The 25663-nt window shown below is 45.3% G+C and overlaps 1 protein-coding gene across 1 annotated transcript; it reads right to left on the minus strand.

Moving 5' to 3' along the window:
- Positions 1-9414: 9414 nt before the first annotated feature.
- On the minus strand, positions 9415-23770 carry LOC116516606 (lathosterol oxidase-like). The gene is made up of 6 exons (XM_032229208.1): positions 23662-23770; positions 20620-20735; positions 16695-16912; positions 15134-15266; positions 11481-11581; positions 9415-10331 (listed from the first exon to the last, which is right to left on the minus strand). Exons 3-6 carry the CDS (start codon positions 16902-16904, stop codon positions 9912-9914), a joined length of 864 nt encoding a protein of 287 aa, XP_032085099.1. The 5' UTR covers positions 16905-16912; positions 20620-20735; positions 23662-23770; the 3' UTR covers positions 9415-9911.
- Positions 23771-25663: the final 1893 nt, after the last annotated feature.

Below are 25663 nucleotides of genomic sequence, written 5' to 3' on the forward strand. Positions count from 1 at the left end.
CCTTATTATACTCAAATGTTTGTTAAAGAATTATGCCGGGTATGGGACCTGCGAAGCCGTAAGGGGGTTAGGGAGGGGGGATTATAGGGGGGAGGGGGGAGGGTGGAATTACAGTTTCAATTCTTAGAACAATAAGAATTCACTTGTATACTGCGGCTCGTTTTCCTTTTTTTTTTCTTTTTCTCTTTTATTCTTTTAAAAAAAAAAAAAAACAAACTGATGGATACACCAAAGCGAGGAGAAGAGGGAAAGAGGAGGGAGAAGTAAAGAGGGAGTGAGAGGGAATGTAAGGAGGGTGAGATGGAGGGAGGGGGAGATGTCTGAGGGGGAAGGGAAGTAGAAGAGGGGAATGCTGGAGGGGTGAAATGAAAGTTGGAGGGGGAGAAGAGAGGGTGTATGGGGGATTGAAGTGTTATGTTGGGGGTTTTTTTTTTGTTTTTTTTGTTTTTTCTCTTTGTTTTTTTGTTACGCACAGTATATAAGTGATTGTATAAAATGAAAATGAAAATGAAATAAATAAAATGTATTTGATTTCCACTGCTCTCCTCTCCTCTGCCACATCTATTTATCTTCACTTCCTGCCTTTTATCCCCAGAGCTAGGGTGGGGCTTCGCTAGCAGCTGTGGCTCTTCCGTCCCAAGGACCAGCTCATAGATTTCCACTGCTCTCCTCTCCTCTGCCTTCTGAGCATCCACACATCAGACACTGGGCCCAGCTGTTCCTCCGCTTCCTCATCAGCCACTTCCAGACCTGGGGGCTGTTGACTCTCCATCTGAGGGTTGATGGACGGACCAGGCTCTGCCCCCCTCCCCTCTCTCTGCCAGCTCCACTCCTCCTCCACCCCTCGGAGCTTTCGGCTTGCTTTGCTGCTCTCCCTGACTCCTACGCCTCCTCCTCCTCTAATTCGGCTGCTGCAGCGGCCGGCGGCTGACATGCCACAACACCAGGATACTGCAACTGTCCTAAATACATGCCAGTTGCCAAGCACCTGAATTTTGATCATGTATCCATGGGGATGCAGCAGGAGTTATAAGTGTGAGGACCGGTCCTAAGTCAGTTTTTTTTTCAGTGCCCTTAAAACTTAAAACGGTGATTAAACATTGTATGTTGAGGACTCCTTGGATTTAATGAGATATTTGATGGGGTTTAACTGTCGCTCTATGCATAATTAATTGGAGAGAGACACATTTTAACAACAAAACAATCATTAAGCAGGAAATTAAATATTTAGTATACTCGCACCAACAAATGCTTAGGAAATCTAGGTTCAGGCCTACATTTTACACATTTTACCAGCGAGCGTGGGGCCAATTAACAATTTTCAGGCTAATTTAGTGACAAATTGAAGCAGAAGCAAGTAAAACTATAACAGGAAACTCCCGTTCCTTGCACACATGGGCTTAAAGTCGGTTCCGCAGTCATTTGTCTGTTCAAGTCCTACAACTGCTCACTTGGGAGGCTACAATTAAAGGAATCACTTTTGATGCCTATTTCTGGTGTGAACCAAGAAAAATCTATACTTCGTTTTGTATATTTTAGTGTATTTTGTATACTACTGTGTCAAAAAGAGATGGAAGTCGCTGGGGGTTTAATTTTTTTAACCTTTTCTCTCTTTTCCCTTCCAATTTGTATTTTCATTTGTGTTTTATATTACAATAAACTTTAACTTAAAAAAAGAACCCTCCTGCAGGGTGTCCAGTTTTTAGTCCTTTAGAGGTCTCCCTTTTTAACAAAAAAAAAACCCCAAACAGCTGAATTGCATTTAATTGGCTGTTTTTTAAAATATTAAAAATAGGAAGCCCTTCACTGTTTCTTTTGGGGAGGGGGGAGGATCGGGGAAAGACAACACACACACACACACACGCACACACACACACACACACACACACACACATCACCAATGCGTTTTTGATTTTTCCACTGAAAAAAATCTGGTCTGTGCAAAGGCTCCGCCATGTGGCCAGATGTTTAACATTTCAGCTCAGCTTGGTAAGACATTTTTTGAATCTCATCCTCTCCCCGCTTTGTGGGAGATAAGACTCTTGCCATAGAGTCTCCTCCTGGCACGCCTTGCTTCCCCACCCCCAAACCGGAAGCTCATCTCAAAATTGTGGTGCCAACTGGCGACAGGGAACCGCAGCAGAGGGAGGAAAGAGCCACATGTGGCTCCAGAGTCGTGGCTTGCTGGGTTAGATTAAAAGGAGAGCAATGCGCAGATAAGGACATTGGTCATCTAAGCATGAGTTCAATGACACGGTGTGCAACCAGGACAGTCAAGAAGTGTACTCAGCCTCTTCAATTGTCGTTTCCATGGATGACCAGGCCCTTAAAGTACGTCAAAATTATTAACATGTCCGCCAAATGTTGAAAATGCAATCAAGACTCCAGGCACATATTATCACATGTGGTGTCACGTGTGCAAAAGCAAAAAAAAGTTTTGTACAAAAATGCATACTACACATAGGTTATAAGCCAGAAATATTTTTGTTAGGCATAGCACCAGAAAAGTATGATAAAGGGAATATCTATATTTAATATTGAATGTCTTGACAGCAGCAAGAATTGTATTTGCATAGCACTGGAAAAATGAGGAAATATCCACAGAAGAGAGTGTAATAAAAAAAAAATACTAGATTGTGCAGATATGGATAAGTTGACATCAAGGATAAAGAAGTTAGGGAATATTTTTTTTAACCTGGAACTTGTTTTATCGATGACTTGATAATAGAGATAGAGATTAGAAATTGGATAAATATTACTATGTGTAAGTAACTGACCCACACAATACATTATTCACAAAGCACTTGACTAGTTTCTCTATCCTCGTTTTAAACAATCCAAAATTGATAATGGGTATGCAACTCATAGTTGCATACTCTGTGGTTTATTCACCCAGTTAGGAGATAAAAAACCAAAACCACAGCTTGATGCTGTGGACGTAACTTGGATTGCACCATGGATTTATTTTCAATGGAAAGAGACAGACGGAACAAGTTATAAAACCCACATGACTTTATCCATTAAAGTTAAGATTTAAGAGCTCAAATGCAAACATATGGCTTGCGTTGGTTCTTTTTTTAATGTCGGGATTTTTATTGGTGAAGGAAAGATTAATTAAACCACAGCAGACTTAGTTCTTGATTCTTAAACCGCACAGAGAAGCTTAGAGGGATCATCCCCCTCAAAAATGAATGATGGGTTCTCTAGGAGCTCTGGATAGTTTTTGGTTGAATAATTAAGAAACAGGATCTCCAAAATGCATATTCGCATTAGCTGGAGTCACGCAAAAATATCCATGCAAAACTTATTATGGTCTCAGTTATAAAGCTCGGGGAATCCTTGACTTACAACCATTTGTTTAGTAACCATCCGAAGTTACGATAGCTGTGAAAAAAAAGGGACTTATCACTGGTCCTCACCCTTACGACCATCGCAGTCACATATCAAAATTCACAGACGCTTGCCAACTGGCATGTATTTATTTATTTATATATAAATACATGCCATTATTTATTTATTGCAGCATCGTGGAGTCGTGTGATCAACATTTGTGACCTTCCTAGCTGGGTTCCGACAAGCAAAATCCATGCTTGGGGAAATTGGATTCGCTAAACGACCGTGTGACTCATTTAAAAACTGTTAATTATTTGCTTAATTGTGTCAAAAAATCGGTCATAAAACCGGGCACAACTTTCTTAACAACTACTTTGTTTAGCAAAGGAAATTGTGCCCCCAATTGTGGCTGTATGGTGAGGACTACCTGCATGTGAAAATCAGTGGCAAGGCTGAAAAGAAAAATTACCTAGATTTGCATTTTCATTTATTCATTTATTCATTCATTCTGTGTCTGTCTGTCTGCCATCTTTCTATCCTAATCTATCTGACTTTGTATCTATCGTGTATCTCTATATCCATCCTATGCATCCACCCACCCACCCATCCAATTCATTTCCTGCCCATCTTCTGGTTCAGGTGACTCTGAATCAGTGGTGGGTTCCAGATTCAGTTGCAACCAGTATGGTGCAACGGGGCCGGGCGTCCACCACATGCATGCATACAGCATGCACATGCATCCTTACCTCCTGTGACACCTCCGCGACGCTCCAGCTGCTCGGTGGAGTGTCGCGCAGGCATTGTATGCTCCGTGCATGGAAGCGCTGAAGAGGTCAAATACAGGTAAGGAAGGCAGGCGGGCGGGTGGGCCCTCTAGAGCATTGTACTTGAACGGTACCCGGTGCTCCCGGCAGGCACCGGTACGCCCATACCGAGGCGTACCGCCTGCAACCCACCACTGCACCCATCCATCTATTTCATTTCCTGCTCATCTTCTGGTTCAGGTGACTCTGAAATCAGTGGTGAGTTCCGGATCCCGTTGCAACCAGTATGGTGCAATGGGGCTGGGCGTCCACCACATGCATGTGTGCAGCATGCACATGCGTACTTACCGCCAGTGATGCTCCGCGATGCTCCAGCTGCTCGACGGAGCGTCGCGCAGGTGCCATACGCTCCATGCGTGTGTGCGGAAGCCCCAATCGGCTCAAATGCCAGTAAGGAGGACGGGTGGGCGGGCCCTCCGGAGGACCGTACCGGAACGGCACCTGGTGCTCCCAACAGGCACCGGTACGCCCGTACCGGGGCGTACTGGTTATATCCCACCACTGCTCTGAATGGCTTACATCAAAAGAGAACAACATATAACAGCACTTGTAAATGTAAAATGGATTAAAATTACAAAAAAAATTAAAACTGGATGGTCAGGTGCCTTCTCTGTTATTATTTATTTATTTATTATCAAAATTTATATGCCTCCCAATCCCGAAGGACTCCGGGCGGCTTACAAAAAGGAGAGAAAAAAAAGACAGTTTAAAATCACAACACCACATACATTCATTCTAATCGGGGCTGGACCTCAACAGTGAGGTCAACAGCCCCAGGCCTGCCGGAACAGCCAGGTTTTTACAGCTTTCCTGAAGGCCATGAGGGTGGGTAAGGTCCGGATCTCTGGGGGTAGCTGATTCCAAAGGGTCGGAGCAGCCACAGAGAAGGCTCTCCTCCGGGGGCCCGCCAGCCGCCACTGTCTGGCTGATGGCATCTGAAGGAGGCCCAATCTATGGGATCTTACTGGCCGCTGGGAGGTATGTGGCAGTAGGCGGTCTCGAAGGTACGCTGGCCCTAAGCCATGTAGGGCTTTAAAGGTAATAACCAACACCTTGAATTGCGTCCAGAGACCAATTGGTAGCCAGTGCAGCTCGCGGAGGACAGGTGTAACGTGGGTGTACCGAGGTACACCCAATATCGCTCGCGCAGCCGCATTCTGGACTAGCTGCAGTCTCCGAACGCTTTTCAAGGGTGGCCCCATGTAGAGGGTGTTGCAATAATCCAGCCTTGAGGTGACAAGGGCGTGAGTAACCGTTTGAAGTTCCTCCCTGTTAGTGAACCAACCACTTCCAATGGAGTCTAGTTCTAAAGGAGCAAAAAGCACAGAAGCTTGCCTCATTCCACTGACATCCAGCAATCGACTTTCTCTAGCGGAGCCTTTTCCGAAATGTGACACCAGTTGCTGTGGGCTTTTTAAAGTGAAACAAGACCAAATTGCTCTCCTATTTTAGAGACAAGAAAGGAGGATTTTCTTCCTGTCAAGTGTAATCCCCCCCTGAAGGCCCAGAGGATGTTTTAAATCTCGAGCAAATTCCTCTGCTCTGCAGTGGGGGGTATAATAATGTTTCTCTCTCGCTCTCTTTCACTTATTTGATCTCGTTTTTATTTTATTTATTCATTTAGTGGTTGGATTTAATTACTTGTCTTTCCTTCAACTCTTTACCTTCTCCCAGGCTTCCTCCCCTGCACAAAAAACCTGTCAGGTAGCTTGGGTTTAAAAAAAGAGAAGGAAAAGCTAGTCCACCCAGTAATTTTCCATGGCTGAGAATGGAGAAGCCAGCCCAGCATTTAATGAGCATTTTAATTATCATACCCTATACCAGTGTTTCTCAACCTTGGCGACTTTAAGTCCTGTGGACTTCAACTCCCAGGATTCTGGGAGTTGAAGTCCACAGGACTTAAAGTCGCCAAGGTTGAGAAACACTGCCCTATACCATTTCTTCTTTACAAGCAAGTTGTTTTTTTAACTTTACAGTCTGAAAACACTATTAGATGAAGGCGGCTCTCTCCTACAACTTTACAGCTTATGAATCCAAGCAGAGGAAGTACCCTATTTTTTTTTACTTTGTGCCTGTCATCAAATCCTTACAACTTGCAGAAATGCATCTTGAGTCATATAAGGTATGAAGCCATAAATCAGGGTTTTTAAGTCCCAGTGACCAGATTCATCCCAAGATCGGACCGAAATCAAAGTAGTATCAGGCCTGCAACCATCTTTTTTTTTGGGATCTTTGGCCTGCCACATTTTCTATTATTCTACCATGCATCACCTATTGTGGGAAAATGGGATGGGGGGGGGATTAATTACTGTGTAGCCAAAACAAAAATCCTTTCTAGAAATCCAAGGTCATCCTTTGTCTCTGCACCTCTGCACCTGACCGGAACTGGATGGGTGGAACTGCCAGCATGGCAATGGGAGATTGGACCATGGGATGGACTTTTGGGTGTGGGGGCAAGATCTTGAACTTTCAACTAGGTGGGGAAAACATGAAAGCTTTCAGATTCGGATTTTCCCAGATGTGCCAGCATGGCTCTCTTAATAAATTGGAACTTTGAGCAATATGTTGCCTTGGACTCTGATTTACATTTGGATGCTATCTGGAATCCTGAAAAGTAGACACAGGAGGGCTTAGTAGCTCTTCCAAAATAAACATTGACTGATTTCAAATTAGTCCTGAGTCTTCCGGGAATAGGGCGGCATACAAGCCAAATCAATCAATCAAATAAATCATATTCTGCTAGAATTAAGAGTTTTGGGGTATGACTTTCTGGTTCCATAAACAGAAAACAAGTACGATTGATTCAGCTTTAATTCCCTAAATAAGCCATGCGATTAGTTTATTCATAAAACAACTCCAAAAATCGAACTCCCAAAATCAAATTGTTTACGACTTTTAAAACAAATTGGGAACCCACTCACCATTTAATTTTTCAGCACATGTGCCAATAGAATGCAATATTTTTTTTCCTCTTTTTTGTGTGAAATGGGAATATTTTAAGAAATGTAATGTATTGGTAAACATAATAACCACCGGGCTCTGCAATGATACAGTGAGAGGTTTGGAAGGAGAAATGTATGCTTAAGGCTCTCCCAAATTTCCGTTACAATCCATAAAGCTTCAGCTGTGCATGACAAGGAACCGTACTTTGCTAAAGCTTCCTTATAGAACAACATGCACACTCGATAATGAAGTACGAGATCAGTGTTTCTCAACCTCAACAACTCTTAAGATGTGTGCACTTCAGCTCCTGGAATTCCCAAGTCAGCACAAGGAAATCTGGGAGCTGAAGTCCACACGGCTTAAAGCTAAGAGACACCGATCTGGAGACCTTGTCAATAACTCTGGCTGGAAGGTGGATCCATTCAGTTGATTCGCCCTGGCTGTGGAAACCAAGCAGGATCAGGCATGTCACTTGAACGGGAACGCCAAAGGAAATATTAGCCTCGTAGGCTGGGGGGGGGGGGGGGAAGAATTTGAAAAATAATATCCCGAAGGAAGGCAGCTGCAATAGAACCACACCAAAGAGAAGAATTTCACCTGACAAGCAAACTCGGGGAAGTACAGCTTGTTACATGTAGCTGAGTTGCTGGCTATGTGGTTATTTATGTTTTTTTCTCCTTCCATTCAATCGTCTCTGATTCTTTGGAAACTGTCTGGACAAATTCCAGAGGTTTGCTTGGAAGTGGTTTGTGCTATTGCCTCCTTCTTAGGGTTAAGAGAAAGTGACCGGCCCAAGCTATCCAGTGGCCTTCTGTCAAAGGCAGGCATCAGGCCTCCGTTCATATTCCTTTTAGGATCTTTGGCCTGCCACACTCTCTCTTATTTTATTATGCTGTTTCATTAGCGCGGAATTGGGAGGGGGAATTGTATGGCGTTAGATGCTATGTAGCCATAACAACATTCTTTCTAGAAAGCCACGGTCATCCTTTGTCTTTGCACCTCTGCACCTGACTGGAAGAGGATGGGTGGAATTGCCAGCATGGCAGTGGAAGATTGGAACATGGGATGGACTTGTGGGTGTGGGGGGGCAAGATCATGAACTTTCAACTAGGTGGGAAGCCCCGGAAGCTTTTAGATTCGGGTTTCCACAGATGTGCCAACATTTCTCTCTCTCTCTCTCTCTTAATAAATTGGAACTTTGAGGAAAGCTCTGCCTTGAACTCTGATTTAATTCTGGATGATATTTGGAACACTGATAGTGGGACTCTTCCAGTCCCTAGCTGAATGCCTTCACCCCTTTAACTAGGGGTGTCTAACCATGGCAACTTTAAGACCGGTGGACTTCAACTTTCAGATTTCCCCAGCCAGCCATGCTGGCTGGGGAATTCTGGGAGTTGAAGTCCACCGGTCTTAAAGTTGCTGACTGGGGAATTCTGGGAGGTTAAGTCCTCAAGTCTTCAAGTTGTCAAAGTTGGACGCCCCTGGAGTACAGCACTCTGCCCGTTTTATTAAAATCTATCCACAGGAAAAAAAATCATTTTAGTGATTTTATCACCAGAAAACATCAGACCCAATAAACGAAATAAATCCACTATACAATATGCGCATATATAGATATACCATCTTCACTTTTTTAAAATTTACGAACACTGATTTCAGGCACTCAATAATTACATTTCACAACTTTTGATCTTTTAAAAACATTATTAAAGAAAAGACAATTTCCACAGACTGTCTAAATTTTTTTGGGGGGGGCGGGGAGTAAGAAATGGTAAGATATCCTACATACAGAAAAAAAAAATCAGAATTTTTTTTCACATTATCTCCTGAATTATTCGCATTTTTTTTAAAATCAAAGCAATCATATTTACTCTGATAAAGGTTTGGGATTTACACCCCAGAGTAAACAGAAGGTGATTTTAGTGTTTGAAGTAACACATGTTGAAGAGGAAAGCAATGATTTAACAGGAGTGTCAAACTGGCGGCCTACGGACGGGATGCGTCATGCACAGGCCACGCCCACCCTAACTCTGCAAAGGGTTAGGGTGGGCGTGGCCTGTTTGCTGCTTTGCTGGCTGAGGAACTCTGGGAGTTGAAGTCCACAGGTCTTAAAGTTGCCAAGGTTGGAGACCACTGCTCTAAACCACTATTTCTCAATCTTGCCAACAGTCTGCTGCCTGGGGAGTTTGGGGACTAGAAGTCCACATGTCTTAAATTTGACCAAGTTTAGAAAACCTGGGCTTTGCATGTTCTGTTGCAATTTGGCGCCCTTTGGATATTGATGCTCTGACATACATCACCTCATTTTGTTAATTGCTGCGAAGGTGTCCCCTTCGGTTCAGGACTTCAGAAATCCCTCCCACCGATTAGTCTGTAAAGACAGGACTAAAGTGCATTGCAATATGTATTTTAGGATGGAAACAATTAAGGAATCCATTAATTCAAACCAAACCCACTTATTTAACACGCTGGTGCAACAGTAGACATTCGTAGACAGACTACACAGCAACAGCTTACAAGGTGTTGCTGAAAGTTGCTTTCAAACATCTGCCAAGGATGGACTTCAGAGCAGCCCTGACCGCTTCCTGATTCATTCTAGTGGCCACGGGGAAATTCATGGACGCTATTCTCTTGCTCAACATCCAAGAGACCGCTCTGCTGTGAATCCACATATTCTGTCTTCTCATCCTGGAATGTTAGGTGCCAAATATTTCCATTTTGGAAGCTAATGGATGGAGACGGGGGGGTCGACTTCCAGCTACGCAGTTGATAAGGCATAGAGGTTCCTCATCCTTCCGTTGGGAGGGCTTGCTATTTATTTTTCGCTCCTGGGAGTTTCTTATCCTCCTGGCCGTTCGCCAGCTTTTCCAAATATGCGTGGGGGCCCTGACCTTCAAAAGAAGAGGGGTTTTTGTAGGAGCCCCCGATTCTATCCCAGAGGGTGAAGTACTGGCCGTAATTGTAATTGAAGTACAAGTGGTGGTCCGTGTGATGGGCAGATCCGTTGATGATGGATTTCAGCGGACCGGGAACGCAATAGTTCCCGTCGTGAATGGAGATTGTCCAGACATTGACGAAGATGTAAAGGACCAAATAGGTCACTTTGTGAAGAGGAAAAAGGAACGGGTAGACATGATAAGGGATGCTCTGACTGAAACCGTCCAGGGGGTGGAAAGCGTGGCTGGCAAACGGAGTTGGGATCTTCCATACATGATGGGGTTTGTGGAAACGCTGTGGAAAGAACCAGATCGTTAGAAGCAGATGTTAGAAATCGTAATATTTTCACTTCATTTGGCTGAGGTTTCCACCAGCTACATAAAATGGGCTACAGGGGATCCTCAACTTATGACCATAACTAGAATTTCCTCTCCTAACCAAGATGGTTGTTAAAGGCGTCGTGCCTAATTTTACCATCATTTCTGCCATGGTTAAGCAAATCACCCCAACCCTCAGAAAAACAGGCCAGTTTCCAAGTACCTGAATTTTGATTGCATCACTAGGGGAAGGCTGGAATAGTCCTAAGTGCGAGGACCAGTCATAAGTCACTTTTTTCGGTGCCCTTGTAACTTCGAATGGCCAGTAAACGAATGGCGAGTAAGTCGAGGACTGCCTGTTTTGGGCAACCCTCAACCGATTTGCGCATTGTGAATTTCACCAATGTTACTCCACCGTTGCTTATAAGGGACAGAACTAAGTTCAGTACCATGGCAGAAACCATGTTGAGGAACAAAATGTTCCACAAGGGACTGACCCACATTCAAAGACTAGAAAAACTGGCCTCAGTCTGCTATACCTGGGTTTCTCAATGGGTTAAGCATGGAAGCCAACAGAGTTTAAAGTTGCCAAGGTTGAGAATAGAATAGATATTGGAATGAAGAGTAGAGAATAGAATAGAATAGATATTGGAATGAAGAAGAGTGAATAGAATAGAATAGAATAGATATTGGAATGAAGAATAGAAAATAGAGAATAGAATAGATATTGGAATGAAGAAGAGAGAATAGAATAGAATAAAATAAAATAGATATTGGAATGAAGAATAGAGACTAGAATAGAATAGATATTGGAATGAAGAATTGAATAGAATATTGAAATGAAGAATAAAATAGAATAAATATTGAAATATAGAATAGAATAGATATTGGAATGAATAGAGAATAGAATAGAATAGAATAGAAAGGAGCTGGAAAGGACCCTGGAAAACGTTGTGTTAAACCACTGGAATGTTCACTCAAGCCAAGCTAGGAACATTCATCCAGGCATTGAGTCCTCTCCTGCTTGTTCTTGCCGATAGCGATCAGCACACTGCTTCAATCATGCATATTCCAGGTGCTGCCTGTTCTTCCAGAAACAGTCTCACAAGGACATTATTGACCTTACCTTATAGAGGAGCTTGTGGTGGAGAAACCGATGAATCCAGTAAATCCACATATCGGTGAAGAACAGAAATGAAAGCATGCTGAAAATCACGTCAAACCATCCTAGTTAAGGAGGGAAGAAAATTAGGGGCTGGTGGAATTCCAGTCGATTCAACTCATGAGAACAAAGACATCTGTCAAGTCTATTGGACAATGTTTGTATCTGGAATTTACTTTAATAATAGTTAGGCAGGTGCCAAATCCAAGAATTGGATCATCAAAGAGCAACCCAGGGAGGAACAGGAGTTTCAGGGTTCCAAATAGCATCCAAAATTAAGTCAGAGTCTGAGGCAAAGGATTCCTCAAAGTTCCAATTTATTAAGAGAGCCATGTTGGCATATCTGGGAAAACCCGAATCTGAAGGCTTTCCGATTTTCCCCACCCAGTTGAAAATTCAAGATCTTGACCCCACCAAGTCCATCACATGATCTAATCTCCCACTGCCATGCTGGCAGTTCCACCCATCCAGTTCCGGTCTGGTGCAGAGACAAAGGATGACCTTGGCTTTCTAGAAAAGGATTTTGTTATGGCTACATAGCATCTAACTCTACACAATCCCCCCTCCCACTTCCCCACAATAGAAAAGGCCTAGTAGAATAATAGGAAGTGTGGCAGGCCAAAGATCCAAAAGAAAAGATGGCTGCAGGCCGGACAGAGACATTTTCAGGTGGGTGGACACGGCCAGAACTTGTGAACATATTTCTTCTTCCTTTCCCACCTGATCATTTTTAAAAGGAGGAAAATAAGCTCGATCAATGTCAGAATTTGCACAGTGGTCCTTCTATTTGGGGACAAACGTTAGCAGTAAAGAGGCAGTGGTGCCGGTTTCCTTAAGGCTGCTTCCTTTTCTTGTAGATCAATGTCTCTCAAACTGGGCAACTTTAAAACATGTGGATTTCAACTTCCAGAAATCCCCAGCCAGTATAGATTTCTGGGAATTGAAGTCCACATGTCTTAAAGTTGTCCAGTCTTAGAAACGATACTGTAAATGGTGAGCCATGTTGATCTACAGGGGCAAGAACCCAGGAATTTTCTGTCTAATCTATTTGATTCAAAGGCACCAGTTTTTGTCAGTTGTCTTTTTTATGCTCTGAGGAAGTTGAGCTGCAGCTCACAAAAGCTGACTCCTTTGAACATCATCTGCTAATCTGTTAATTGGAAAGGGGGCTGCCAGACTTGGGATCTTCCGCCTGCGAAGAGAGAGAGAGAGAGAGAGAGCAGAGCTGTGCCCCGTTCTGTGTTTCTCAGGAGTCTTAAGAGAAATCAGAGGCCCACAACACATTTGAAAAGAACCTGCAGCTCTCAGCTAAGCAGGCAGCAGCTTGAATGGTATTGTTTTTCCATTCAAAGGCATTAAAAATGTGCACAAATATGTGGGCTGTTGAATTGCCTGATCAGTTAAAGGATTGCAGCCAGAGTTCCTTAATTAATGATGCAAACTTCACTGGTCTGCTTCAACGATCACTTCCTTATGACCCCATTTAATGGACTAGACAAATGATACAAACTTCATTGGTCTGCTTCAACGATCACTTCCTTATTTAATGGACTGGACAAATAATGCAAATTTCTTTGGTCTGCTTCAACAATCACTTCCTTATGACCCCCATTTAATGGACTAAACAAATAATGCAAACTTCATTGGTCTGCTTCAACGATCACTTCCTTATTTAATGGACTAGACAAATAATACAAACTTCATTGGTCTGCTTCAACAATCACTTCCTTATTTAATGGACTAGACAAATAATACAAACTTCATTGGTCTGCTTCAACGATCACTTCCTTATTTAATGGACTAGACAAATGATACAAACTTCATTGGTCTGCTTCAACGATCACTTCCTTATTTAATGGACTAGACAAATAATGCAAATTTCTTTGGTCTGCTTCAACAATCACTTCCTTATGACCCCCATTTAATGGACTAAACAAATAATGCAAACTTCATTGGTCTGCTTCAACGATCACTTCCTTATTTAATGGACTAGACAAATAATACAAACTTCATTGGTCTGCTTCAACAATCACTTCCTTATTTAATGGACTAGACAAATAATGCAAATTTCTTTGGTCTGCTTCAACAATCACTTCCTTATGACCCCCATTTAATGGACTAAACAAATAATGCAAACTTCATTGGTCTGCTTCAACGATCACTTCCTTATTTAATGGACTAGACAAATAATACAAACTTCATTGGTCTGCTTCAACAATCACTTCCTTATTTAATGGACTAGACAAATAATACAAACTTCATTGGTCTGCTTCAACGATCACTTCCTTATTTAATGGACTAGACAAATAATACAAACTTCATTGGTCTGCTTCAACGATCACTTCCTTATTTAATGGACTAGACAAATAATGCAAATTTCTTTGGTCTGCTTCAACGATCCCTTTCTTATGACCCCCATTTAATGGACTAAACAAATAATGCAAACTTCATTGGTCTGCTTCAACGATCCCTTTCTTATGACCCCCATTTAATGGACTAGACAAATGATGCAAACTTCATTGGTCTGCTTCAACGATCCCTTCCCTATAACCACATTTAATGGACTAGACAGATTCATGGGCAAATGCACATAATTAAGTAAACATATGGATGGGCAAGGCTACTAACAAGTTTAATAACACTGTGTTTGTGGTTAAATCATAATTATAGTTTTTCTTCCATGCTACTTAGTATTTTACATTTCAAAGCTTTCAATTCCCAACCCTAAAAGTTACCATAAAGTAGCAGATATAATTTAAAACATCTTTCCCTAAACCAATGCACTCCAGAAAGTAGCAGTTAAATTGTACCATACAAGTCCACTTCTAAACCATTTTACTTTGCATAATCGGGGCCGAGATATATTTCGGGATGGCAAAGACTCTGGTGCAATGGAGGAGTTTTAAGGAAGGAAGATATAAAGGGACCGAGAAAGATTTATACCGTGTATGGGTTCTGGGAAGTTGGGGGAGGGAAGATTGCGGGTGGTTGGGGGGTAGGGTGGGAGGGAGGGATGTATATTATGCTTGACGAGGGGTGTTAGACTTTAATATAATATGATTGCACATGTATACTGTCTTCTCTAAATAAGATATGTTAAGTATATTGATATGGAAGCATAAATACCATCAAAATAGAATGGAGTTTGCTCAGAAACTGAAATACACCAAGTGAATGAGAGGAAGAGTGGGAAACAGAGGAGAGAAGAAAGATAGGAAGAGAGGGATAGGAGAGAGGGTAAGGGGGGAAGATGAGGAGGATAAGGAGGAGTGGAATGAAGAGAGAGGAGAAGGAGAAAGGAAGGGGAAGTAGAGTAGAAAAGGATGATGGAGGGAAGATAGGAAGTAGGAGAGAGGCAGAAGAAAGAGGTGTATGGAGAGCAGAAGAGCTAATAATGGGTTTTTATCTTTCTGGGCGTTGATGGCAAGAGGAACTGAAGTAATTACTACTTAATACAATAGGATATTGGCTATGTAATAGTATACATGTGATTATATGTTATGAAAATGGAAAATAAAAAAAGTATATTTCAAAAAAAAAAGAAGATATAAAGGGACCAAGAAAAGTATCCGCAGGGAGGCCAGTTCTGGAGAGTGTTGACAAACAGGGGTGCTTACCATGGGGAGAATCCTCAACGCTGCTGTAGAGTTTGCTGTAGCCTCTGACCTCAGCAAAGAAGATGGCCACGGTGGGAACGCTGATGGTAGGCAAAGATGAGAGGGTGTGCTTTATTTCCCGCTGCACTTGATTCTGAACACAAAAGCAAAGAATGGGTCAAAAGGCCTTTCAAAACCACCCAGTCCTAACTTTGGCACAAATATGAGTCAGTTGCCAAGCGTCTGAATTTTGATTCCACGATCCCGGAGAGGCTACAATGGCCGTGTCAAGTGTGACGGTCACAGGTCCCTTTCCTCCCCCCCCCCACCCAGTGTGGTTGTAACGCCGAACGTCCTGTTGTTAAGTCGAGGACCAACTTAGATCAGTACCTTAAAATAATATATTATAGATAACGGACAAAAAATAAATAATTATTGATAAACTGCCTTGCCAGCCCCCATCTAGAGTCCTCCCAAGTGGCATCGGGACTACAAACCCCAGCATTCCCAGCCCACATGAAACCCTGGGATATGCCTCCTCCGATCTCTGGAAGGGATCCGGCTGGGGAAGGTGGATGCTCGGGAACCGTTATGGCTGGGAAAAGGAAGAAGGGGACGTGGCTGCTGCTAATCAACCCCTTTTTGAAGTTTTGTGGGCTTCAACTTACAGATTCCCCTGTCAGCATAGCAATAGCAGTTAGACTTATATACCGCTTCATAGGGCTTTCAGCCCTCTCTAAGCGGTTTACAGAGTCAGCATATCGCCCCCAACAACAATTCGGGTCCTCATTTCACCCACCTCGGAAGGATGGGAGGCTGAGTCAACCTTGAGCCAGTGAGATTAGAACCGCTGAACTGCAGATAACAGTCAGCTGAAGTGGCCTGCAGTACTGCATCCTAACCACTGCGCCACCTTGGCTCTATCTGTCTGGGGAATAGTTCCAAGGTTGGAAATCCCTGGTGTAGACCTCACATTCCCCACCAAACGTCTGAGAAAGCTAAAGCTATTGGATGAATCTGTAACAAAGTTCTGCTTTATTGTTAACTATGCTACATTACCTGACAACTCTATGCCTGTATGAATCCTCCTCCTCCTCTCCAATAGACCAAAATGGGAGGAGGGGGAGGCAGTCAAAATTCCAGCCAAAAGAGCTCCTCAATAAAATGAGGGTAACTAAATCAGGAAAGATGAAATGTGCCCAATCTCCAAAAGTACCCTAGAGATATATGGAGAAACCACCCCATCTCCTATTTCAGTGGTTCCCAAACTTGGCAACTTTTAAGACTTGTGGACTTCAATTCCCAGAATTCTCCAGCCAGCAGAGCTGGCTGGAGAATTCTGGAAATTGAAATCCACAAGTCTTAAAGTTGCCAAGTTTGGGAACCACTGTCCTATTTCATGAGGTGTTCATTCTGCTTTATGGCACTAACGTTTCCATTCACAAATTTAAGAAGAGGGTTAAGCACGGCACAATTCACAACACGGTAGGGTTCCGGTTCTTCTTTTGATAGGACCTCTCGTGATTAAATGAATGACGTTAAAGGAAACAGAAGCTTTGCTATGTTGCTGTACCCCACTCACCTCTAAAAATTGGGGGTGCTTCATTAACTTGTGATCAAAAAGCAGGTAGTAGCTGAGAGTGGCAAACAGAAGATATAGGACGATTGCCCCCAGGTTTGTTATAACAAAGAGGCTGATGATCTGTCGGAAAGCATTGTCCTCTGGCCAGGTTGCTGGATAAACGTAAGGTGTCAAAATAGAACTATCTGCATAATCCAGGACAAGATCCATTGCTGCACCTGCAGGAGTGCCAGGAAGGAAAGAGTGTTATGTCAAACACAGAGAAATACAAAAGGTTATCATATTAACACATGATAGCAGTATTCGATATCTCAGGGGCAGCCACAAAGAAGAGGGAGTCAAGCTATTCTCCGAAGCACCTGAGGGTAGGAGACAAGAAGCAATGGGTGGAAACGAATCAACGAGAGAAGCAACTTAGAACTAAGGAGAAATTTCCTGACAGTGAGAACAATTAATCAGTGGAACAGCTGTCGTGAATGCTCCAACTCTGGACGTTTTAAAGAAGATGTTGGATATCCATTTGTCTGAAGTGGTGTAGGGTTTCCTGCCTAAGCAGGGGGTTGGACTAGAAGCACTTCAAGATCCCTTCCAACTCTTGTTAAACTAATCTATCTTTCAATAATCTAACAGAGAAGTGGGCAACTAATTTTCAAACGTGGGGACTGTTTGGGGGAGTGTATCAGTACGCGTGATTCGGAGGACCTGCCGGGAGTTGCGGGGGCCACGGGGGTGGTTGAGGGGACCAGAGACACGGGAGAGGGTCGGGGTATTGCGGTCGTAACAGGGAGAGGCAGATACGGCGGGGACTTTAGGGCAGGCCATTACCGGGGAAGGAGGGTTCGCTACATTACAGAGATCCCTCCTTCCGGCCCTAGGAGTCCCACTCCAAGACCAGATGGCGCAAGCAGTCAGGACCCTGGTCTCAGGCTGTTGTCGCTAAATGCCAGGTCTGTTGTACATAAAGCTCCTCTCGTCCGGGACTTAATTTTAGACGAGAGGGCAGACCTGGCATGTATTACTGAAACCTGGCTGGGCCCAGAGGGAGGAGTCCCCCTTGTAGAGCTGTGCCCAGAAGGATTTCAGGTGCTGCATCAGCCGAGAGCCCAGGGAAGGGGTGGGGGTGTGGCCGCTGTTATCCGAGAGTCGTTAGCTCCTCGTAGGGTCCCTGCTCCGGAGATTGTCGGGTGTGAGTCTTTGCTGTTAAAGTTGGACCTCAAGGGTCAAGTGGGTCTGCTGCTAACGTACCTGCCTCCCAACAGCGTTGCAGCAGCCCTCCCCTCGCTCCTCGAGTCGGTAGCCGAGCTGGCAATTGAGTTCCCTAGGTTGATGGTCCTGGGGGACTTTAATTTGCCGTCGCTCGGTGAAAACTCTGATGGGGTGCAGGAGTTCATGGCTTCCATGACAGCCATGGGCTTGACCCAAGTAATTCGGGGCCCAACCCATTCAGCGGGACACATGCTTGACCTCGTATTTCTCTCGGAGCAGTGGATTTGTGATCTTGGTCTGAGGGGGAGTGACATCATACCCCTGTCGTGGTCAGACCATTGCCTACTGAGGCTCGACTTCCGGAGGCCAAACCCCCACTGTAGGGAGGAGGAACCGACCAGGTGGTTCCGCCCCAGGCGTCTTATGGAACCGTCAAGGTTCCAGACAGAGCTTGGGGTTATTCCTGACACTTTCGCCCACAGTCCGGTGGAGACTCTGGCTGCTGCGTGGCACTCGGCAGCGTCGGAGGCCCTCGACCGGATTGCGCCACTGCGGCTCCTCCGAGGCGGCGGATCCCGGAGACCCCCTTGGTTTACCGAGGAACTCCGGGAGATGAAGCGCCGGAGGAGATGCCTAGAGCACCGTTGGAGGTCCGATAAGTCCGAATCGAACCGGGCAATGGTAACCACCTGCACCAGGGAATACACCAGGGCACTTAGGGCAGCAAAAAGATCGCACATAGCCACCCTGGTAGCATCCGCTGAGTCCCGTCCAGCCGCCCTGTTTAGGATAACCCGCTCCCTATTGAACAAAAGGGAGGCGGGGGAACCCTTGCAGGGCAGAGCTGAAGAATATGCCCAATTCTTAGCGGACAAAATTGCTCGGTTTCGGTCGGACTTGGACTCCACCCCTGCAGTTCCAGCCGAGGCGCAAGGGGACCAAGTAGAACAGCCCTGGGTTGAGTTTCAGGACGTTACCCCCGGGGATGTGGACAAGGCCATGAGAGCTGTAAGTACCTCCACCTGCGTCCTGGATCCGTGTCCCTCATGGCTGGTTACTAACTGCAGTGAGGTGACACGAGGCTGGATCCAGGCGGTTGTAACCGCCTCCCTTCGGGAGGGGAACTTCCCCGCCACACTGAAAGCGGCGGTGGTGAGACCCCTCCTGAAGAAACCATCCTTGGATCCAGCTGTTCTTAATAGCTATCGTCCAGTCTCCAACCTTCCCTTTCTGGGGAAGGTTGTTGAGAAGGTGGTGGCCTTCCAGCTCCAACGGTCCTTGGAGGAAGCAAACTACCTAGACCCCTTCCAGTCAGGCTTCAGGCCCGGTTACAGCACAGAAACCGCTTTGGTCGCATTGATGGATGATCTCTGGAGAGCCAGAGATGAAGGACGTTCCTCCATCCTGGTCCTCCTTGACCTCTCAGCGGCTTTCGATACCATCGACCATGGTATCCTTCTGCGACGACTGCGGGAGGTGGGAGTGGGAGGCACCGTGCTACGGTGGTTCTCCTCCTACCTCTCGGACAGGTCACAGTCGGTGTTAGTGGGGGGGCAGAGATCGTCCCCTAGGCCCCTAAATTATGGGGTGCCTCAGGGCTCGGTCTTATCCCCCCTACTATTCAACATCTACATGAAACCGCTGGGAGAGATCATCCGCAGGCACGGGATTAGATACCATCAGTATGCGGACGATACTCAATTGTATCTGTCCGCCCCGTGCCAACTCAATGAAGCGGTAGACGTGATGAGCCGGGGCCTTGAGGCCGTTATGGACTGGATGAGGGTTAACAAGCTTGTGCTCAACCCAGAAAAGACCGAGTGGCTGTTGTGTTTCCCTCCCAAAGATTTGGCTGCTATTCCACCACTCAGGCTGGGGGGTCAAATTTTATACCCCTCAGAGAGGGTTCGCAACTTGGGAGTCCTCCTGGATCCACAGCTGTCATTTGACCACCACTTGACGGCTGTGACCAGGGGGGCATTCGCCCAGGTTCGCCTGGTGCGCCAGTTGCGACCCTACCTGAATCGGGAGGCTCTCACAACAGTCACTCGGGCCCTTGTGACCTCTAGGCTGGAATACTGCAATGTGCTCTACATGGGGCTGCCCTTGAGGAGCATCCGGCGACTTCAGCTAGTGCAGAATGCAGCCGCGCGAGTGATCGCGGGTGCACCCCGATTCACCCGCATTACACCTATCCTCCGCGAGCTGCGCTGGCTACCTGTTGATCTCCGGATGCGCTTCAAGGTGCTATTAATCACCCATAAAGCCCTACATGGCAGTGGATCTGGATACTTGAGAGACCGCCTTCTGCCAATTACATCCCTGCGACCGATAAGATCCCATAGATTAGGCCTCCTCCGTATTCCATCGGCCAGCCAATGTCGGCTGGCAACTACAAGGAGGAGGGCCTTCTCAGCAGTAGCCCCGACCCTTTGGAACGAGCTCCCCGTGGAGATTCGTACCCTCTCCACCGTCCAAGCCTTCCGCATAGCCTTGAAGAACTGGCTCGCCCGTCAGGCCTGGGGATAGGATAGTTACCCCTCCCGAATGATGAATGTATGTTGCTTGCTATTTTATTACTTGTTTGTCCTAATGTCTGTATTTCCCCTTCCCAGTTTTTGTGTGAGCCGCCCTGAGTCCCCTCAGGGAAAAGGGCGGCCTACAAATTCTAATAAATTCTAAATTCTAAATTCTAAAGGGGCCATATGAAGAAGTTTACCTGTATGAATAATCTGGAGAATGCACTTCTCTTTCTTAGCAGTGTTCAGAAAGGGACATCAATCAATGTTTTCAGAGCCTCCTCAGTTTCCAGTCACTTCGGGGATGGTCCAAACTCTAAAAGTAAAGTGTATCACTTTGATTGCAGTTTTCCAATCTCATTTGTACAGCTGAAAAGAAAGCTTTAATGCAAAGGAACTGAGCAGCGCAAGGTGTGAGAGAGAAAACAGGGAGGCCTGGGTCTCCTATTAGTAAATCTTTACCCTGTTTCTCCATGCTTTAAGGATGGAAGAGAGAAAAGGGACTTTCCCATCAACACTAACACATCTAAGTCACCGCTCACCATGCCAATAGCTGCCTCTTTCAAAGCAATGGAAAATCAACTTACAACAGAAGAGAAATTTGTAGCACTTCTTTCTAGCTGCATGTTTCGAAAAACTACAGCTCTATAAACAATAAAACTTCTCAAGTGCGGAAAAGGGGGAAAAAATGAGAGAGAGAGAATGTGGCCAATGTAGTTTCTCCACTCTTACAGATTTCTAGAGAGGGTGTGTCAGAGGAGAAAGGAAAACTTCTTAATCTATTGAATAATTTCTTAAAACTTCTTAATCTATTGCAATAATTAAGCAATAATTAATTTATGATGGCATGCACATCTTGACAAAAACCTCTGAGTATGAGATTGCACTTCCTGGATCTAAATAGTCCAAGTTTGTTTAAAAATGAAGTTCTAAGTCAGGGGTGTACACCCCCCCCCCTCACACACACCACAACTCTTTACCTCATCAAACTCTTCAGGAACTTTCTGATTATCCGTCAATCCCCAAACATTGAAGACATGAAAACAATTTAATAAATATTATTTTAATAGTACTGTGAATAACACTGATAAAAGATAACCCAAGACTGCTGTTGCTGGTGATTGATCACCCAATCCTGGGTAACACTATCTCATAAGTATCCATGTTACCCTCAGGATTAGGAGCTGGCATGGAGCTCTACAGAGACATCAAAAGATTAATTGGCCTTAATCAACGTCTCATTGTTTCTCAACCAACAATACTGGGGTGGGGGTGGGGGCTGTTCTAGGAACTCATAAACCTATTATGGATTGTAAAAGGGGATTATTGCATTTAAAGCAGTGCTTGCCAACTTTTAAGATGTGTGGGTTTCAACTCCCAGAATTCCTAAATCAGCAGGGGAATTCTGAGAATTGAAGTCCACCTATCTGTAAAAAGACCTTAAAAGAGAAAGTTTACTTGCACCTCCATAAGATTCGGATCCCTCTTCATGGTCCACCAGCTTCTCCATTTGAATGCTTCCAACCAACCAGTATCTCCTCACATCTCAAAATCGGTCTAAACTAAAGTAAGCCTTACCAGATGATTTAGGTAAATGCTTTTTCAAAATGGGCTGGAGAACCCCAAGCGCTGAACGCTGAACTTCTGGAATTGCCCAGGCTTACCTTTGCTTAAAAAGAGAACAAGCCCCGCTGGAAAGGAGGCCACCAGGAAATATTAACAATGTAAAATAATCCTGGGGAGGGGGGGGGACCCCCTTTGAAAGTCTCCAGAAGTTGTGGGTGCTCAAATACTAGAAGTTTTTAAAGAAGAGATTGGACAACCACTTGTCCGAAATGACATAAGATTTCCTGCCTGAGCAGGGGGTTGGACTAGAAGACCTCCAAGATGCCTTCCAACCCTTTCACTCTGTTTTTTTCTCCTTCCTTCCTTCCTTCCTTCCTTCCTTCCTTCCTTCCTTCCTTCCTTCAAACTTTCAAGAAGAGATTGAACAACCATTTGTTTGAAATGGCATCGGGTTTCCTGCCTGAGCAAGAGGTTGGTCTAGAACAGTGGTCCCCAACCTTTTTATCGCCGTGGACCAGTCAGCCTTTGATAATTTTACCGTGGCCCGCTGAGCGCGCGCAGGGGTGGGGGGGCGTTGTTCGCGACGACACATTGATTGTTTATATATCACGTGCGTACCAGCGCGGGGCTCTCTTCCCTGGAGCCTTTGTGCACGGCCCAGGAGCTTTTGCGCACGGCCCAGGAGCCTTTGCGCAGCGATCATGGCCCCCGGCCGCTGCAGCGATCATAGCCCCCGGCCGCTGCAGCGATCATGGCCCCCGGCCGCTGCAGCGATCATGGCCCCCGGCCGCTGCAGCGATCATGGCCCCCGGCCGCTGCGCGGCCCGGTGCCAGGTACTCCGCGGACCGGGAGTTGGGCACCACTGGTCTAGAAGACCTCCAAATGTCCCTTCCACACTCTTGTCATTCTGTTACACAAGCTGTCTCCAGGTTTCAGAGAAGATGTCAAAAAGCTGAAGTAGGAAAACCCAACACCAAGAAGGGTTTTTGGCCTTTAAAGACCTTGCTAAGATGCTGAGCTTGTCAATCAGAAAGCTCGGCAGTTCGAATCCCCAGCGCCACGAAACGGAGTGAGCTCCCATTAGTTGTCCCAGCTTCTGCCAACCTAGCAGTTCGAAAGCACGTAAAAATGCAAGTAGAAAAATAGGAACCACCTTTGGTGGGGAAGGTAACAGCGCTCAGTGCATCTTCTGCGTTTAGTCAGGCCGGCTACATGACCACGGAGACGTCTTTGGACAGCGCTGGCTCTTCGGCTTTGGAATGGAGATGAGCGCTGCCCCCTAGAGTCAGGAACAACTAGCACATATGTGTGAGGGGAACCTTTACCTTTTAAGAAGAGAGGCTTTAAAATGCAGAGCAATGATCATTCTTATCTTGTTTGGCCACGAGTTATTCAAGGCGGGTTGGTGGAAAAATGTAGCAATGAGGCAAAATTAAGCTTAAGTTTTTAAAACCGTTGTCGCCTTCAACCGCCTTTCCCTCAGCCTGGGTGGCTCGAGGTTAGGGAGACCCCATTTCCCAACAGCCTCGGCCATCGCCGCCCAGGCTGGGGGATTGTGGGAAATGAAGTCCAGGCGCCCGAAGGTGAGAAAGATGGGCACGAGACAATACCCCCCGACACACACACACACAGACAGACAGACAGACTCGGAACGCTCCTCCGCGCTTCTCCCCACCTGGATCCCGCCGCTCCGTCACCATCCTCCGCAGCTACCTGGACACTGCTACGCGCTCGTTCCTCCAAAGCCCTGAGGTCCAGACTGGCCTCTGGTGATATGGGGAAGGCCTCTGCGCCAATCACCGGGCGGGAGAGGCGGAGTTTCGGCAGCCAAAGACTCAGGGATTGGCTGCGAGGGTTACGAGCCACCCGACGGTCGAGAGTCGCGCGACGCCCGCCTTGGAGTGGACTGCGCGGACGTCGGCGTGAGGCGAGCCTATCAGAAATGCCCATCCGCGACGGGCGTTGTCGTTGACTGTTAGTTTTACCACAGAAGCGGCGAGGCGGAGTTATTTACCTCAGAAAAAGAGCGGGAGGGTTAGGGGCGCCTTTTCCCAGGCGGATCCCGGTGGGTGGTGGGGCGGGATAGGTACCCCCCCCCCTAGCCCGTCATAGAAACTTCCCCCGTAAACTGGTTCCTTCATTCGGTGGGTTGGGATGCTCTCTGAGGGAAAGGGGAGGAGAGGGAGCCGTCTTGGGCTCCATGGAGGTGAGGAGAAAATGAAGAGAAAAAAGGGAGGCCTTTCCACTGCCTCCAATATCTTTGGCATTTTTTGGTGATACAGAATTCTTAAATTTTATCTTTCATTGTATTGGCTTTGGTATTGATATCGGCGAGATCTTCCCTGATCCCTTCCAGAAACCCACCAAAAAGCAACCCATTTTTTTCTTCTTCTGGGAAGCAAAGGATGTTTATTAAACCCCAATCAACAAGCTTATGGTGTTTCCAAATCTTTACAGCAGAGAATATTCATTTTTTTTTGTTTTTTGGACTGACATGTCAAGGAAAAAAAAACATGTCTAGCTGTACTACAGGTGTTTTCCCCAAGTCCCAAATATAAACAAACTTCACGAAACAGAAGACTGCCAAGAAACAAGATCTTGTTCTCTGTTTAATTTTAAAATTACTCCAGCAAACATCTAGAAGAAAGAAGATAAATTCAAACAGTAACAATTTGTTCATACCAACCCCCCCCCCCCCCCCCCAAGAATGGCTATAATGTAATTGTAGCATTTCAGGGCACATCGAAAGTTCTCTTCATCTCGATATTTTTATTCTTCTGAAGAAAATGCTGGTTATCAACTTGGATGAGCAGAATTCATCAAAATCTGAATAAAAGAAACAGCTCTAGGGCGATTTAAACTCAGCAATGAATGGCTTAAGCAAACTTAAGGATGTCAAAGCCAGGACACCCAAGAGCTACTCTTGCCTCTTACTTTCCCTCCCCATCCCAAGTTCAGAAAGTAGCCAAGCTGCCCAGATGTTTCCTGCAAAATTTAATAATTCAGATTATACAGAGATTTCTGTAAATATGAATACAAAAGTGGGCTCTCAGAAGAGAAAGACATACAATCAACTATTGGATATTCAACTTGCAGATCTCCTGATACTTTAGAAGAATGTGATGCCCTGTTAACATTTTTACAACATTGTTAATGCCATTTAAAGAGGCCAATAACGTCAGTGCTATAACAGACAAAAATCTGTCATTACAAATGGTGTTGGACAGTCATGTGGATTTCAGGTTCAGAATTAGATATGTTTATAGGGACCTAGGAGGTTATAACAAATTCCAGTACTTTGATAAACTATGTGGCTGGGCTGGACTGAGAAAGATTACACCATAAGAACAACTGGCTGACGAGGAGCAGAAGCAGCCTGGCTTGAGCCTCAGTTGAAGAGCTGGTTGCTGCAAAGAAAAGTAGAAGAGACAATGAACATTCAAGCTGCATGTTTTAAAAATAATATAAACTTCAGTCAGAAACATATCGTTTCTGTCGCCTATATATAAATGCCTAAGGAAATTTCTATCAATCCTTGAAAAAGGGTTCATTCACCTCGACAGCTCTTGCCATCTTTTTGCAAGGTTCCAGTTACACAGCTACAGAGTGGCCCATCCACCTGGCTTGTGCATATCTGTTCACAGCCTCCATTGTCTTCACACCAGTCTAGGCCTAAA

The sequence above is a fragment of the Thamnophis elegans genome, chromosome 13 (assembly GCF_009769535.1).
Source record: "Thamnophis elegans isolate rThaEle1 chromosome 13, rThaEle1.pri, whole genome shotgun sequence".
In the NCBI taxonomy this organism is placed as follows: domain Eukaryota; kingdom Metazoa; phylum Chordata; class Lepidosauria; order Squamata; family Colubridae; genus Thamnophis; species Thamnophis elegans.